General features: G+C 38.8%; 1 protein-coding gene across 2 annotated transcripts in view; it reads left to right on the forward strand.

Moving 5' to 3' along the window:
• The first annotated feature begins 589 nt into the window (after positions 1-589).
• The window catches only part of NAA35 (N-alpha-acetyltransferase 35, NatC auxiliary subunit), an 87068-nt gene continuing 73191 nt past the window's right edge, over positions 590-14466 (forward strand). For both annotated transcript variants that reach the window (XM_060301097.2, XM_030832840.3), the window contains exons 1-5: positions 590-829; positions 1506-1634; positions 6985-7018; positions 12612-12726; positions 13819-13893. In XM_060301097.2, coding sequence (XP_060157080.1) covers positions 1511-1634; positions 6985-7018; positions 12612-12726; positions 13819-13893 — 348 coding nt within the window. In that variant the 5' untranslated portion in view covers positions 590-829; positions 1506-1510. The remainder of the gene's footprint in view (positions 830-1505; positions 1635-6984; positions 7019-12611; positions 12727-13818; positions 13894-14466) is intronic.

The raw sequence follows: 14466 nt of genomic DNA on the forward strand, positions 1-14466 counted from the left end.
GTTTCGTTTCCTACCCATACTAGTCTACTTATGTAACCCCACTTTAAAACTGATCACTAATTTCAGGAAAAATCTAAACCATGTAAAGGATCTAAAAGAAAATAACTGGCTTGATTCTGCTTATATTTTGTTTCAATTTTTCCTCATGAAATCCCCAGGCTCTCTAGGAAACATAAAACCTGTGTCAGGCAGCACCAGCTCGATGGAGCTCTCGTAACTGGGCTCTTCATGCAAGGCCCCAACAACTAACCCCTGCGCGTACTTCCATCGCTTCCTCGCGCCTCCCCGGCACCTTTCTAAGAATTTCCCAGAGAACCGCGCGACGCGAAGCGGGACGGGCTCTGGGCCCTCAGGCTCCGCCCCTTACCGGCACTCACCCACTACCCAGGACAAGGCCGCAGGCTGGAGAAGGAAGGTAGCTTCCGGTCTCGCGATTGGCTCTAATCCCGCGAGAAGAGAAGATAGCCGCCCCGGCCTAAGGCTGTCGGTAGCGAGGAAGGGGGTGTGGCCGGGGAGCGCGAAGTCCCAAGGCGTGAGGGAGAGGAGGCGGGGTCGCGCGCACCGGGCGTACGCATGCGCGCACGCGGCCGGTCGGGCTGGGCTGAGAGGGGAGGGGTTGGCTGCGGCGGCCCAGGCGGCGTCGTTATTTCCGCGAGCTGGGCGGTGCGTGGCAGCGCTGGTGGCCACCGGAGAAGTAGATAGGGACCGCTGTTCGGAGCCATTGAGACTTCTTCCCTCCCGTGTCAGAGAGCCGCAGCACCCCGCGCGCGTGGCGGACCCTGGGGACGCCAGGTCACCCTGCGGCCCCTGCCCTCCCGTCGCGCTTCAGGTAGGAGCTGCGGGCTTCCCCGTGCCCACTGCCCGCCGGGGCCCTGGCCTTACTCGGTGTTATCGGGGCGACGACCTGGCACCGGGCGTGCCAGTTCTCCCGCGCGACGACAGCCTGTCCTTGCCTCCGTGCCCGTGGGGCTGGGGCCGGGCCGGGCAGACCCGGGTGGGGCGGTCCCCTCCTCAGGTGCGCCCCCGCCCTGGGCCCGGCGACTGGGGCCCGGCGGTGCGCTCCCTCGCGCTATGCCGCCCGGACAGGCTGTGTAGGGGTCCGGCCGGGACGGGAGAGGTTTTCCCGGCGAGCTCCGGGCAGGTGAAGGACCACCTTGACTTGTGTAGTTGCTGGGGTCTTGGGCTTCGAGAGGGGACCCTGAAGAGTGCCTTGGTTATTTGTGGCCAGTGTTGAAAGTAGGAAGCTCTGGAGTTGGTTCTCTTTGGGCCAGCTGTGGGATGGTTTGTGATTTTTTCTTCCTAAATAGGCAGAGCAGCAGCAGTGTTAATTGACGTGGGATTTAATTGCAGTAAGGTAGGTTTTTACAGTGCGGTCCTCAAACTCAGAAGAGCTCTGCTTAAAGAGTTTAGTAAGACTTTCATCCAATACTTAAACGCACATGGTTTGCAAATACTCTTGCCCTGAAAGCTACATTCTCTCTTTTACACCAATATTAATTTTATAGGAATAATGGTTATGAAAGCTTCTGTAGACGATGATGATTCAGGATGGGAGCTCAGTATACCAGAAAAGATGGAAAAAAGCAATACAAACTGGGTGGACATAACTCAAGATTTTGAAGAAGCTTGTCGAGGTGAGTTTGAATTTTTGAATTAGAAGTTCAAAATTTGGGAAAGGGTGCAATAAAAATGTGGATTGTGATTTCTAAACTATCTCAATAAATGGAAAAAATCAACATGTGTGGTTTATCGAGTTTGTTAACCACACTTATTCATTCTCCTCTGATTATAACTTTCATTTAAAGCCAGTTTATGTAGGTTATAGCATTAAATACAGATGTTCAGGCAGTTTCTTGGGTTAAAATTTTCTAACTTTTAAATAACAGGTTAGAGAGCACATAGCAGTAATTTCAAACTGTGGAAATACGAATTCTGTCACCTTAAAGACGGGAGTATTATTGTATATTTGAGGTTTGAAAATAATCGGATCATGTCATTCCCTGCTTAAGATCCTCCAGTGGCTTCCTGTTACATGTAGAATAAAATTCAAACTTCTTCCCTTTGGCCTATGTGATCTAGTGTCTGCCTCAGACTTTTTTTGTACCACTGCTTCACTAGACTCATTATGTTCGGTCATGAGATCCTTATCTCATTAAACACACTAAGGTCGTGTCCCCAGGTCTTTACATAGCTGGCTCCTTCCTGACCACTTAAATGTTACTGTTCCAGGGACTTCTCTGGTGGTCCAGCGGTTAAGACTCCGTGCTCCCAATGCAGGGGGCCCAGGTTCCATCCCTAGTGAGGGAACTAGATCCCGCATGCCGCAACTAAGACCCGATACAGCCAAATAAATAAATAAATATTAAAAAAAAAATGTTACCGTCCCAGTGAGGTCTCAACAGCCAATCTAAACAGATTTATCCCTATTCTCTTCTATCCAGCTCCACCTCAGTTGAATCACCCTGCTTTATTTTCTTCATAGTACTTATCTACTGTGAGAAACCATCATTTTCAATTATCTTTTATTGTTAGCCTCACCCACTGAAATATAAGCTCTGTGAGTGCAGAAATCCTGTCGATAACGCAAAACGGGAGAGGCCACGGCCGTGGGAGGCCCACATACCGCAAAAAAAAAAAAAAAAATGTTATTCATAGGCCACCCAATTTATGGTATTTTAGTTATAGCTGCCTGAGTGGACTAAGATTCTCAATTTAATTTTTCTTTTCTGCTGTAATGTGTTTTGGTTTTTTTTTTTTGCGGTATGCGGGCCTCTTACTGTTGTGGCCTCTCCCATTGCGGAGCACAGGCTCCGGACGCGCAGGCTCAGTGGCCATGGCTCACGGGCCCAGCCGCTCCGCGGAATGTGGGATCCTCCCAGACCGGGGCACGAACCCGTGTCCCCTGCATCGGCAGGTGGACTCTCAACCACTGCGCCACCAGGGAAGCCCCTGCTGTAATGTTTTTAATTTCTAAGATTTTTTCCCTCTGAATGTTTCTTTTTTTAATAAAAGTAGAGTGTTTTTGTTTCAGGGTTGCACTATTTTTTCTAAGATTAATAATAGTTGTTTTGAAATTTTGTTTCCCAACTTAGTGTCTTTCCTCCAACTTGCCTTTTTTAGTTTGTTTTCTTTGGTTTCTATCTTTCGTGTTAGGGGATTACTTCAGATATCTAAGAATCCTTTGTTGCCTGTTGAAGGTGGGGGGAGGCTGGCTAAAAGCCAGCTGGAAGCTCCGAATTTTTGAGCAGGACTCCTCTGCTATGAACGCCAGTATCAGGTGATCTGACTTGGCTTTTGTGTTGGAGAACCTCTGGTGTCAGTTATTTAGCTCCTTCCTCTTGGAAAGATTATATTCTGTAGAGAAAAATTTATCTAATCTCCTGCTTGAGGTTGAAGATTTGACTGTTTGCCTGTGATTTAACAGTTAAGTGGGGGAAGAGGTCTGGAATTTTTACATTTTCACTTAATGCCCCCTCTTTCCAGTACTGAATCCTACCCTTCAAATAACCTTCTGTCCCTGGAGATTTTTTGTTTTGCCCTTTTCAAAGAAAGCCTTCAGTATTATCCAGGGTGAGGGAGGGGTAGTTATCTTGTTCTGTAAATTAGGGCAGGGCTCTGGGCTGTCTGATGGCTCAGTTCTCTATATTTTAGCCCATCTTTATATCCTCACTTTCAGAGGTAAGTGGTAAATCGGGTTGGTTTTGGCTTTCTCCACTGCTGGTTTTATTTTTCTTGGGTTTGCTAGGAAACGACTTGTCTTTCTGTTTCCAAGTTTCCCTAATTTTGTTGTATTATTTCTGCACCAATTTTTCCTCTTCCTTTAGGTTCGTAGCTTTCTTTAAAAAAAAAAAAATTTTTTTTCCTTTAATTGTTTAAATGAGATTTCAGGAGGGAGTTAAAGGTTGTTGCATGTGTTCAGTTGGCCACCTTTACCCAGGGGTAAACTTTAATTCATCTGTTTATCACTGTACAACGGTACTGGATTCCAGCTATATCATAGATTCAGTAGGGTCTTCATAGCGACCCGAGCAGTGAACTTAACCATGATTTACAATGTTATGTGTAGAAATATATTCAAAGATCTGTAACACCAGTTCTCAAATTATCTTCTCATTTATAAGAGGGTAAAATGTATTTGCGTTGTCAAATAGTTACATGTTTTTCTCATCCCGTTAGATTACTTTTCTTCAGGGGAATGATCGTATGCTTCAAGTGCTTAGCGCTGCTGCAAACCCAAACTCCAGCTACAAGTTATAGTTCATTGTTCATTTCCAAGGCAAAAGGGAGGATGTCCTAAGGAACTTTAACAGAACCATCTAGTACAGGCCTTCATTTTACAGATGATAAAATCAGGGCCCAGAGTGATCGACTTGCTTCTAGGTCTGTGGAGTGTTCAGTGAAGCTATTTGGTACCCAAATCTACCCTAAGTATGTGGTAAATTATTACAGCAGTTCTCAACTTTTTGGTATCAGAACCCCATTATACTCTTAAAAATACCCTCTTATGCTTTTAAAAAGTATTGTTTATGTGTATTATATGTATATTGATATTTACGGTATTAGAATTTAAAACAAATTTTAAAAATACTTGTTCATTTGAAAATGGTAATAAACCCATTGCATGTCAACATAACATTTTTAAAATGAAAAATGTATTTTCCAAAACAAAGAACAACTTTGAAGAGTGGCATTGTTTTATACTTTTGAAAATCTCTTTGATATCGGCATAATAGAGGACACCTGAATTCCCTATCTGCTTCTGTGTTCAGTCCGTTGCCACATGTCGTTTTGGTAGAAGTATAGGAAGTATATCAGGCCTCACCAAATATGTAGTTAAAAGATGGTGGAACCTTTTCAGGTAATTGTGGATATTCTTTGCTACTATACCAAAACTTGGCAGGTGGTAATTTCTTAAAGATTAAGATTGCAGTGTGGAATCTGAAAGCATATCAGTGGACCTTTCATGCTGTGTTACATAAAGTATATTGGTCTGTCTAGAACATTGAAGGGATCTTTTATCCATGCCTAATTTTGTAACATGCATTGCTATTTGCAAAATATTGGTTTAGTGAGTTAAGCACATTTTCCAAGTGTTGACACACTTCATTATTCAGTATTAAAAAGCACATTTGTTAATATCACCACAGTATCCTCAGGAAAGCCTTTTTAAGTATTGGGACACTGTCAAGTTCACAGTGGCAGATATATGCTTTCCAAAATTCCGATTTTTCCTTGAAAGCTCAAATTTTATCACTGGCAATAAACCTTGTCAGTTATTTTCCTAAAGCGACAAACTCATTTATTTTCAAGCAAATGCCATATTGTCAAGTCTGAATAACTATAATTTGTCACTGTTCTTTCAAGTAAAAGTGGTGTTTCATGATAGTTGTGCAAGAGCTTTTCCTTGAGACAGTCTCTTACTTTGGTAAGCAGAGGAAGTGTTTATGTATACTTCCCATTTGTCAAATAGAATATTAAAAAGGTGTATTCAAAGATTGAAATTTAATTAGGTATATCAGGACCAGCCCTAGGATGAAGTGAGTGAGGCAATTAGGGTACAGAATTTAAGAAGGCACTACTTGAAAGTGCCTTCTTAAATTTTGCAACCTACATGCCTTACTTGCACTCTGGTCCTGGCCCTGAGATTAATAATTTTTACTGTTCCATCAAGGACTTCTTAAGTGAAAGTGCATGGAAGTGAAGAATACACTGTTTAGCTTGGGGCCACTGTCTTGATTTGTGCTGAAGATAGAGTTTTGCCCTTTTCCTCTTTACACCATTGCTTTTGCATCATCATTGTAAATGTCAACACAATGAAAAAAAGTTTAGTATTATTTACAAAATGTATTAATATTATTTTAGTAATTTAGTATTATAACAAAATGACTTTAACATCACAGGCTCTTGGGTTCTCAAACCATCTTTGAGAACCACTGTATGTTCTATTATGCTTCATTACAGTATTTTGATAAATGCTTCTCATTGATTTATCTGTTTTGGTACATGGAACTTTAAAAAATGAATGTCATTTAACTTATTAGCTAGGGAGATTAGTAATATTCTGAGAACTGCTTCTTTATGTCTTCCACAGGAGTTGACCATCAACATTTAAGCTACTTTACTTGCACATTGAAATCATCTGGAGTACTTTAAAACCACTCTATGGGTCCCACTCCTAGAATTTGATTGGTTTGGGGTGCTGATTGGACATTGGGGTTTTCAAAAGCTCCCCAGTTGATACTGATATGCAGCCAAGGTTGAGAACTGCTGCTTTATGGAGGATTAACACTCTTTTGATCAGCTGTTTATGCAAGTGTTTTCTACATTATTTAAATAAAATGTAATAAAAAAAATAGTTTCAACACTGTTCCTGGGACAAAAGGAGATTAGATTATGATGCCAAGTAGTTTAAAAACAACTTGAGAGGGCTTCCCTGGTGGCGCAGTGGTTGAGAGTCCGCCTGCTGATGCAGGGGACACGGGTTCGTACCCCGGTCCGGGAAGATCCCACATGCCACGCAGAGGCTGGGCCTGTGAGCCATGGCCGCTGATCCTGCGCATCCGGAGCCTGTGCTCCACAACGGGAGAGGCCACAACAGTGAGAGGCCCGCATACCACAAAAAAAAAAAAAACCAACTTGAGAAATAGCATACAATTCTGTGAAAAAGTTTACTTAGGGAGAAATGTATTAGTGGTTTTTTAAAAATGGGCCTGATAATTCTGGTTGTATTATTGTTGCCTGGGATGGGTCACTTGTTAATCCTCAGAAGTTCAATTTATAGTTAGTGTTTAAATATTCACTGTGTAGAAGACATTATATTAGTAATTGAGTAAAAATAATATGACCATTTCTTAGAAAATGAAGTTTAAAGGACTGCAAGCACATTTTTCAGGTGCTAATATTTTGTTTCATTTTTTTTTTAGAATTAACAGTTAAATATAAATATGGTATTATTCAAAAGATTTTTCTCTTTGTTTCTTTTAGAATTAAAGTTGGGAGAACTGCTTCATGATAAGCTGTAAGTATTTGTGTCCTTTGAAATAGTGTAGTGTAATATTTCCATCTATTTTGTCTCCTGTGCAATAGTATTCCTTGAAGTCTGAGTAATTTTACATTTCAAAGCTGTAAGAATAACACTAATTATATATTTTTAACCTTGGTCAGCTGTTTTAGGGCAGCTGACCTTAGTCGTGATAGGAAGTGGTTGTACCTAGTGAAACTGTGACTTATGGTCATTTCTTGAGGGTAGGTATACAGGATGTGGAATTTCTTGAGAAAAGGTATTGGTTGCATGTTGTATGTGATATGCTGGTTGATGACCAGAGGTAGGTGATTAAATGCCTAGATGAAAGTAGATTGAGAATCCCTAGAAAGGTAAATGAAAGGAAATTCTTGATTATATTTATATTCCCATAGATAGCCTCAGTTCCTATACTGCTGTGGCCAGACTCAATTTTCAAGGTTGGGAGTATGAAATTTTAAATTAGTAAGTAGACAAGATTGGACGTTTGTTAGGGGAAGTAGAAACTTGAAATTTAGTTCTTCTCAGACTTTAGTGACATCAGAATCATCAGAAGGGTTTTAAAACACAGATTTCTGGAACCCACCCCCAGAGTTCCTTATTTAGTAGGTCTAGTGTGGGGTCACAGAAGTTGAATTTCTCAAGTTCTCAGGTGAGATTGATGCTGCTGATCTAGGGACCACACTTTGAGAACCACTGTAGGTCATCATTTTGATGTCACAGGAAATGATAGGAAGGATATAATGAAATCAAACCATAAGCTAATGCAGGAAAGAATGTGGCTCCTGACTATGGAATAACATTTGAGAGAGGGCCGCTAGAGGGACATAGCCCTCTTCATTTCCCCAAGGTTTTAGACACTGAGCCCAGGGATCATGATTGCCAGCAGCCCACACTGGCCATCTATTAAATTTGTATCCTTTTAATCCATATCTTCTTTAACTGTCATTTTTTTTCCCCCTAGCATGTACGGTGTTCTAGCCTTCTATGTCATTTCCTTATCTTTATTGTTTGTTTCCTTCCACTAGAACGTAAGCCCCACGAGACAGGCAGATTTGTTTTGCTCACTCATGTATCTCAAGTGCCTAGAACAGTGCCTAGCACATAAGCAGGCACTCAGTATTTGTTGAATGTGTGGAATAGCTAACTTACTGCTACTCTGGTTTCTATAGCAATTTTACTAGTGAAGCAAATACCTTATTTTTTAAAAAATTTTTTTATTGGAGTATAACTGCTTTACATTGTTGTGTTAGTTTCTGCTGTACAATGAAGTACAATGAATCAGCTATATGTATACTTATATCCCCTCCCTCTTGAGCCTCCCTCCCACCCCCCACCCCACCTTTCTAGGTCATCACAGAGTACCGAGCTGAGCTTCCTGTGCTTTATAGCATGTTCCTGCTAGCTATTTTATGCATGGTAGTGTATATATGTCAATCCTAATCTCCCAATTTGTCCCACCCTTCTCTTCCCTGCCACCTGTGTCCACGTGTCCGTTCTGTACATCTGTGTCTCTGTTCCTGCCTTGCAAATAGGTTCACCTGTACCATTTTTCTAGATTCCACATATATGCATTAATATACGGTATTTGTTTGTCTCTTTCTGCCTTACTTCACTCTGTATGACAGACTCTAGGTCCATCCACATCTCTACAAATGACCCAATTTCGTTCCTTTTTATGACTGAGTAATATTCCATTGTATATATGTACCACATCTTCTTTATCCATTCATCTGTTGTTGGACATTTAGGTTGTTTCCACGTCCTGGCTATTGTAAATAGTGCTGCAGTGAACATTGGGGTACATGTGTCCTTTTGAATGGTTTTCTCAGGGTATATGCCGAGTAGTGGGATTGCTGGGTCATATGGTAGACTTTATTGATCTAGGGTTTTAATTGTGCCATTAACAACTTTTCTTTAGTTGTTTTCATATAAGTAATAAACGGATACTTTGTTTTTAACAAATTTAAACATTAGAGATGAAGCAGAACTTCTCATGACACCATCTCTCCAATACAATCTCTGTTCTTTGCTTGGAGGTAGTCATTGTTATAAGTCATCGGATTGTTAACATGTCCTGGACCTATAAAGATATATATTCTTATATACGTGAATGAAATCTGTAAAACTAGTTAACTGTAAGTGGGGATATATAGTACAGTATTCAGCTTTGCCATTCTTTATGTAAGGGACTTGAGCATCTGTGGACGCTCCTGGAGCTAACCCCCTGTGGATAGCGAGGGTCGACTGTGTGTATTCTGCAAATTCCCCACCCCCCACTTTCAGTATATCTTGGAGATCTTTCCATGTTAACTCCACCTTGTTCATTTTAACTGCTGCTTTTTATTTTATAAAATGACTGTACCATAATTTGTTCTATGGTATCCCTATTGATGGACATTCAGATGGCAACATATTTTGGTAACGTGGGAAAATTCAAAACATTTAATTTATACAAGCCTCTTTATACATATACATGTGCAAATGAATTTTAGAAGCCTAGAAATCAAATGACTGGATTTTAATGTATTCAGCCAAATTTTTTCCCTCACAAAAGTCTTTATCAGTTTACACTAACACCAACAGCATATGAGGGTACAAATTAAAAAAAAAGGGCTTCCCTGGTGGCGCAGTGGTTGAGAGTCCGCCTGCCGATGCAGGGGACACGGGTTCGTGCCCCGGTCCGGGAAGATACACATGCCGCGGAGCGGCTGTGCCCGTGAGCCATGGCCGCTGAACCTGCGCGTCCGGAGCCTGTTGCTCCGCAACGGGAGAGGCCACAACAGTGAGATGCCCGCATACCGCAAAAAACAAGAAAAACAAAAACAAAACAAAAAAAAGTTTCCTTACTCCCCCCCACCCCTGCCAAAAACCAGCATCATTTTGTTTTGCATTACTTGATTACATTAGAATTTGAATAGCTTTTTACTTTTTTATTAATAGTTTATATTTTCTCTTCTGTTAATTATCCATTCATGTCCTTTGCCTACTTTTCTTTGGTTTATTTGCCTTTTCCTATTTGTATGAGTTAGTTATATATTATGGATATTAACTTTTTCAAAATTACCTATATTAAAAATATTTCCCCTAGATAATTGTCAGTGTTTTAACTGACTGGTTTATTGCTACATATAAATTTTTAATATTTTACACAGTTGGAGTTACCAACTTTTTTCTTTGTGGCTTTGTAAATTATTAAAAGAGTTTTTGTTCGTTTGCTTATTTTAGGTTTAGAACTTAGATCTGCCTGGGGTTTGTTTTATTAAATTGCATAAATCAAAGATTTCACTTTTTCAGGATGGTTAGCCATTTGTCTTAATAGTATTTATTGACTAATACACTGTTTTTCCACTAATTTGAAATTCCACCTTTATCTTATGTACTTCCTACAAAAACATGGCTTTGGATTGTTTTTTCTTCATCTGTGTATGCTAGAATGCTTTTAATTATTACAGGTTTATAGTATCTTTGATATTTGGTGAATCCCTGTTCTTTTATTGAAAAGGTTCTTTTCCATTTTTGCATATTTTCTCTTTCGACTTGACAAGCTCATTGAAAAATACCATTTGGGTTTTGATTCACAACATTGCATCAGATTTATAGATGAGAGTTTTCTTCAGTATGCTCATATTGTCAGAGTATCTTAAATTGAAGCATTAAGAGGTTTGATGGATTTCAGGGCGTGTCTCCTTAAAGCTCTTCTTTTTTTTTTTAATTGAATTATAGTTGATTTACAATGTCATGTTAATTTCTGCTGTACAGCAAAATGATTGTTATACGTATGTATATATATATTTTTTATGTATCCTTTTCCATTATGGTTCATCATAGGACATCGAATATAGTTCTCTGTGCTATACAGTAGGACCTTGTTGTTTATCTATTCTCTATATAATAGTTTACATCTGCTAACCCCAACCTCCCACTGCATCCTTCCCCCAACCCCCTCCCCCTTGACAACCACAAGTGTGTTCTCTATGTCCATGAGTCTGTTTCTGTTTCGTAGATAGGTTCATTTGTGTCATATTTTAGATTCCACATATAAGTGATATCATATGGTTTTTGTCTTTTTCTGTCTGACTTCACTTAGTATGGTAATGTCTAGGTCCATCCATCTTGCTGCAAATGGCATTATTTCATTCTTTTTTTATGGATGAGTAGTATTCCATTTCATTTATGTACCACACCTTCTTTACCCATTCATCTGTCAGTGGACTTTTAAGCTGTTTCCATGTCTTGGCTGTTGTGTAATAGTGCTGCTGTGAACATAGGGGTACGTGTATCTTTTTGAATTAAAGTTTTGTCTGTATATGCCCAGGAGTGGGATTGCTGGATCATGTGGTAATTCTATTTTTAGTTTTCTCAGGAACCTCCATACTCTTTTCCATAGTGGCTGTACCAACTTGCATTCCCACCAACAGTGCAGGAGGGTTCTGTTCTCTCCACATTGTCTCTGGCATTTGTTATTTGTAGAGTTTTTAATGATGGGCATTCTGAGCAGTGTGAGGTGGTACCTCATTGTGGTTTTGATTTGCATTTCTTTAATAATTAGAGATGTTGAGCATCTTTTCATGTGCCTGCTGGCCCTTTGTATTTCTTCTTTGGAGAAACATCTGTGTAGGTCTTCTGCCCATTTTTCAATTGGGTTGTTTTTTGTTGTTGTTGAGTTGTATGAGCTGTTTATGTATTTTGGAAATTAAGCCCTTGTTGGTTGCATCATTTACAAATATTTTCTCCCATTCTGTAAGTTGTCTTTTCATTTTGTTTATGGTTTATTTTGCTGTGCAAAAGCTTCTAAGTTTGATTAGGTCCGATTTGTTTATTTTTCTTGATGTCTTACTGCTGCTGCTTTTCTGAGAGAAATGATTTAATGTAACAAGGTAGGTGCCTTTATTTTCCTGGTAATCTAATGGCTTAGACTAAGCAAGATAGGAAGTCAGTAGCTTGATGGACAATCACTTTCTTTTAGGCTTTTCTTTTCTCATATCTCAAAGATATACTAACTAATCAGTCCACACTACATCACAACTATCTGCTTCTGTGGCTAATAAGCCACAAACACCAGACCATCAAAATCTCTGGATTTTATTTTTTTCTTATGTAATTGCCAAAACTTTGGGCATTATAGATGGTAACATGGCAGGTTTTTAGACTTTCAAGATGTAAAGAAAATGAAAAAAATCTAAAAGTTACATTTGATAATGATTATTCCAAACATAACTTTCTAAGTGTTAAATAGTTAGAGAAAATTATTTAAAGAAGGCAAAATGAAATCCATTGTAGATCAGTTGATCTCTTTTTTTTCAAAAACTTCTAACTTTTTGAAGGAAGAACTAAAACAACTTTGGTTTTAATTCTTTTCTTGCCTCATAGTACATGTAAAATAATTTGAGTGACAAGTACATGGAAGAATTTTTATGTTAAAGGAAGATTATCTAATTGAAGTAGAAGTGATAGCAAGTTGGAAAGACCAAATACATAAAATAGGGTAGTTATTTAAAGTACTGTAATAATTTTTGTACCATTGTAGGAATCTAGGTAAGCTTATTAGTTCATAAACAATTTGTAGAGTCAATTTTTTTATTTGCAGATTTGGTCTTTTTGAAGCTATGTCTGCCATTGAAATGATGGATCCCAAGATGGATGCTGGCATGATTGGAAACCAAGTTAATCGAAAAGTTCTCAATTTTGAACAATCTATCAAGGTAGTCACCATTGTGCCGTTTGTGTTTTCTTTTATTGTTTGTTATTCATATGTTAAAACATTTTGATTAATAATGGAAATTAAACTTAGTATGTTAAAGTGTAATTTTCTTAAATGTCTCTCAGGTATGTAAACAAGCGTTGGTTATCTTTCTCTTTCCATTGAAATTTTTATTGTTTAATGTCTCCATTAAAAGCTTGCTCTAAATTTGTGTCTGTGCGCACTTTTTAAGTTAATTTTTGAAAGCATTTGAGTATGTATTCACATACCTGGGTAATTGGCTTAGGGATTAAATTTTATGTATTAATATATTAAGTAAAATGCTTGTGGTAGTGAACTAGCTGTTTAACTCAATGAGAATTGATTTAGAAGTTCATTCATAGTTGCCTCAGAGTTTAATTTTTGCATATTTTGTGAAGAAAGATTTGCTAAGTAAGTGGATAGTGTTAAAAAAAATTATGAGTAGTATAGTTAATTAGTTTAAGGGAAATGTTTAAAACATTTTTTTTCTTTGTAAGTAGTTTTATTTTCTTTGTGAGTAGTTTCAGTTTATTAAAATGCTTCATACTTATTAATGTTTAAAACTAATTTGAACTGTGCTTTTAAAATGCTTGTTGGTTTGACTCTATTTATTTATTTATTTATTTCTGGTGGTACGTGGGCCTCTCACTGTTGGGGCCTCTCACTGTTGTGGCCTCTCCCGTCGAGGAGCACAGGCTCCAGACGCGCAGGCCCAGCGGCCATGGCTCACAGGCCCAGCTGCTCCGCGGCATGTGGGATCTTCCCGGACCGGGGCACGAACCCGTGTCCCCTGCATCAGCAGGCAGACTCTCAACCACTGAGCCACCAGGGAAGCCCTGACTCTCTTTTTTTATAAAGGCCTTTATTCTGTTTCAAATTCGAGAGGCTTTGATTTTTCATATTGAAGACCCATTAAGATACATTATTTTTAAGAATACAGAGTTAATTTGGCACCTTAGTTTTATCAGATGATAAGATAGTTTCCTTAGAATTGATATTTTAAAATATTTACTGTACATAGTAGCCATACGTATTTTAAAAATTTATATGTCATATTTCTCCTTCTTTTTAGGATGGCACCATTAAAATTAAAGACCTCACCTTGCCTGAATTGATAGGGATAATGGATACATGTTTTTGCTGTTTGGTAAGAGTTAAGATAACATGTTGGTTAATTTAAAAACTGTGACTTACTTGAATTTCAGTTTGAAAGTATATACAACAACATTGAATATGAAATATATGTAATGCTTGGCCTAGTAAGATGTACATAAGATTAGTAGGCCAAGTTATGCTGTAGGAAACAGCATTTTATCTTTTCATCTGGGTGGTTTTAGGTTCTCATTTTCTGGAAGGATATTTTCTTTCCAAGGAAGATAATAATATATAGGCATTATCCAAAGTACCCTTTTTATTCTCAAGCTACCCAGGGAAACAAATCTGAAATTGGGAGGTTCCATTAATAAGCATGAAATTAAACCAAAGAGAATTTTGGATTGGCTTTGGATACGTTTTTTTCCTAATCTAAGATATATTGAAGTAAACTGACCATTTTCTACTATGAAGAAAATTTTTTAGTGATTTATATATATATATGCTGAATAGGTTGTCTTCCCTGGATCATGTGGTTTAATTGTGGGAAAATTCTCATTTGTACAGCCCTTTTTTCTGCCCCCTTCTTTCTGACTGTCCCTTTCTTTTTTAAACTTGATATTAAATC

This window comes from Globicephala melas, chromosome 6, assembly GCF_963455315.2.
Source record: "Globicephala melas chromosome 6, mGloMel1.2, whole genome shotgun sequence".
Taxonomy (NCBI): domain Eukaryota; kingdom Metazoa; phylum Chordata; class Mammalia; order Artiodactyla; family Delphinidae; genus Globicephala; species Globicephala melas.